Below are 421 nucleotides of genomic sequence, written 5' to 3' on the forward strand. Positions count from 1 at the left end.
CCAGAGAGGCGTTGGCTGTGCCTTCCGCCTGTCACCCTGGGCGCAGGCCGGCGGCCATGAGGGCTGTGCTGCTGCTGAGGCCTCTTTCCAAGCCCTGCGCTGTGAGAAAGAGCAGGGTTGCTTTCTTCCACCCGCCCTGCGTTTAAAGGACCTGTGGGCAGAGTGGTGGGGGGCTCATGAAGTCGTCTTTAACCTCCTCTAGGCCTGGCTCTCTGAAGAGGGGCCTTGTCTCGCACTGCCCGGATGACTGCTCAAACAAGAGGTCACGCACCTCTTCCATGAGTTCCCTCAACAACACGTACGCTGGCGGGATCCCCAGCTCCATCCGCAACGCCATCGCCAGCTCCTACAGCTCCAGCCGCGGCCTCTCACAGGTAGGAAACACCCTGCCGAAGGCAGCGCCGGAGCCCGGCGCGGAGTG

At 63.4% G+C, this 421-nt stretch overlaps 1 protein-coding gene across 1 annotated transcript in view; it reads left to right on the forward strand.

Annotated features, from left to right (window-relative positions):
• Positions 1-421, forward strand: part of POM121 (POM121 transmembrane nucleoporin) — a 30,757-nt gene that overhangs the window by 2,353 nt on the left and 27,983 nt on the right. The window contains exon 4 of the mRNA XM_009323626.1: positions 164-374. Within this exon, the coding sequence (XP_009321901.1) occupies positions 164-374 (211 nt within the window). The remainder of the gene's footprint in view (positions 1-163; positions 375-421) is intronic.

This window comes from Pygoscelis adeliae, unplaced genomic scaffold (assembly GCF_000699105.1).
Source record: "Pygoscelis adeliae isolate BGI_AS28 unplaced genomic scaffold, ASM69910v1 Scaffold325, whole genome shotgun sequence".
NCBI classification, from domain to species: Eukaryota; Metazoa; Chordata; class Aves; order Sphenisciformes; family Spheniscidae; genus Pygoscelis; species Pygoscelis adeliae.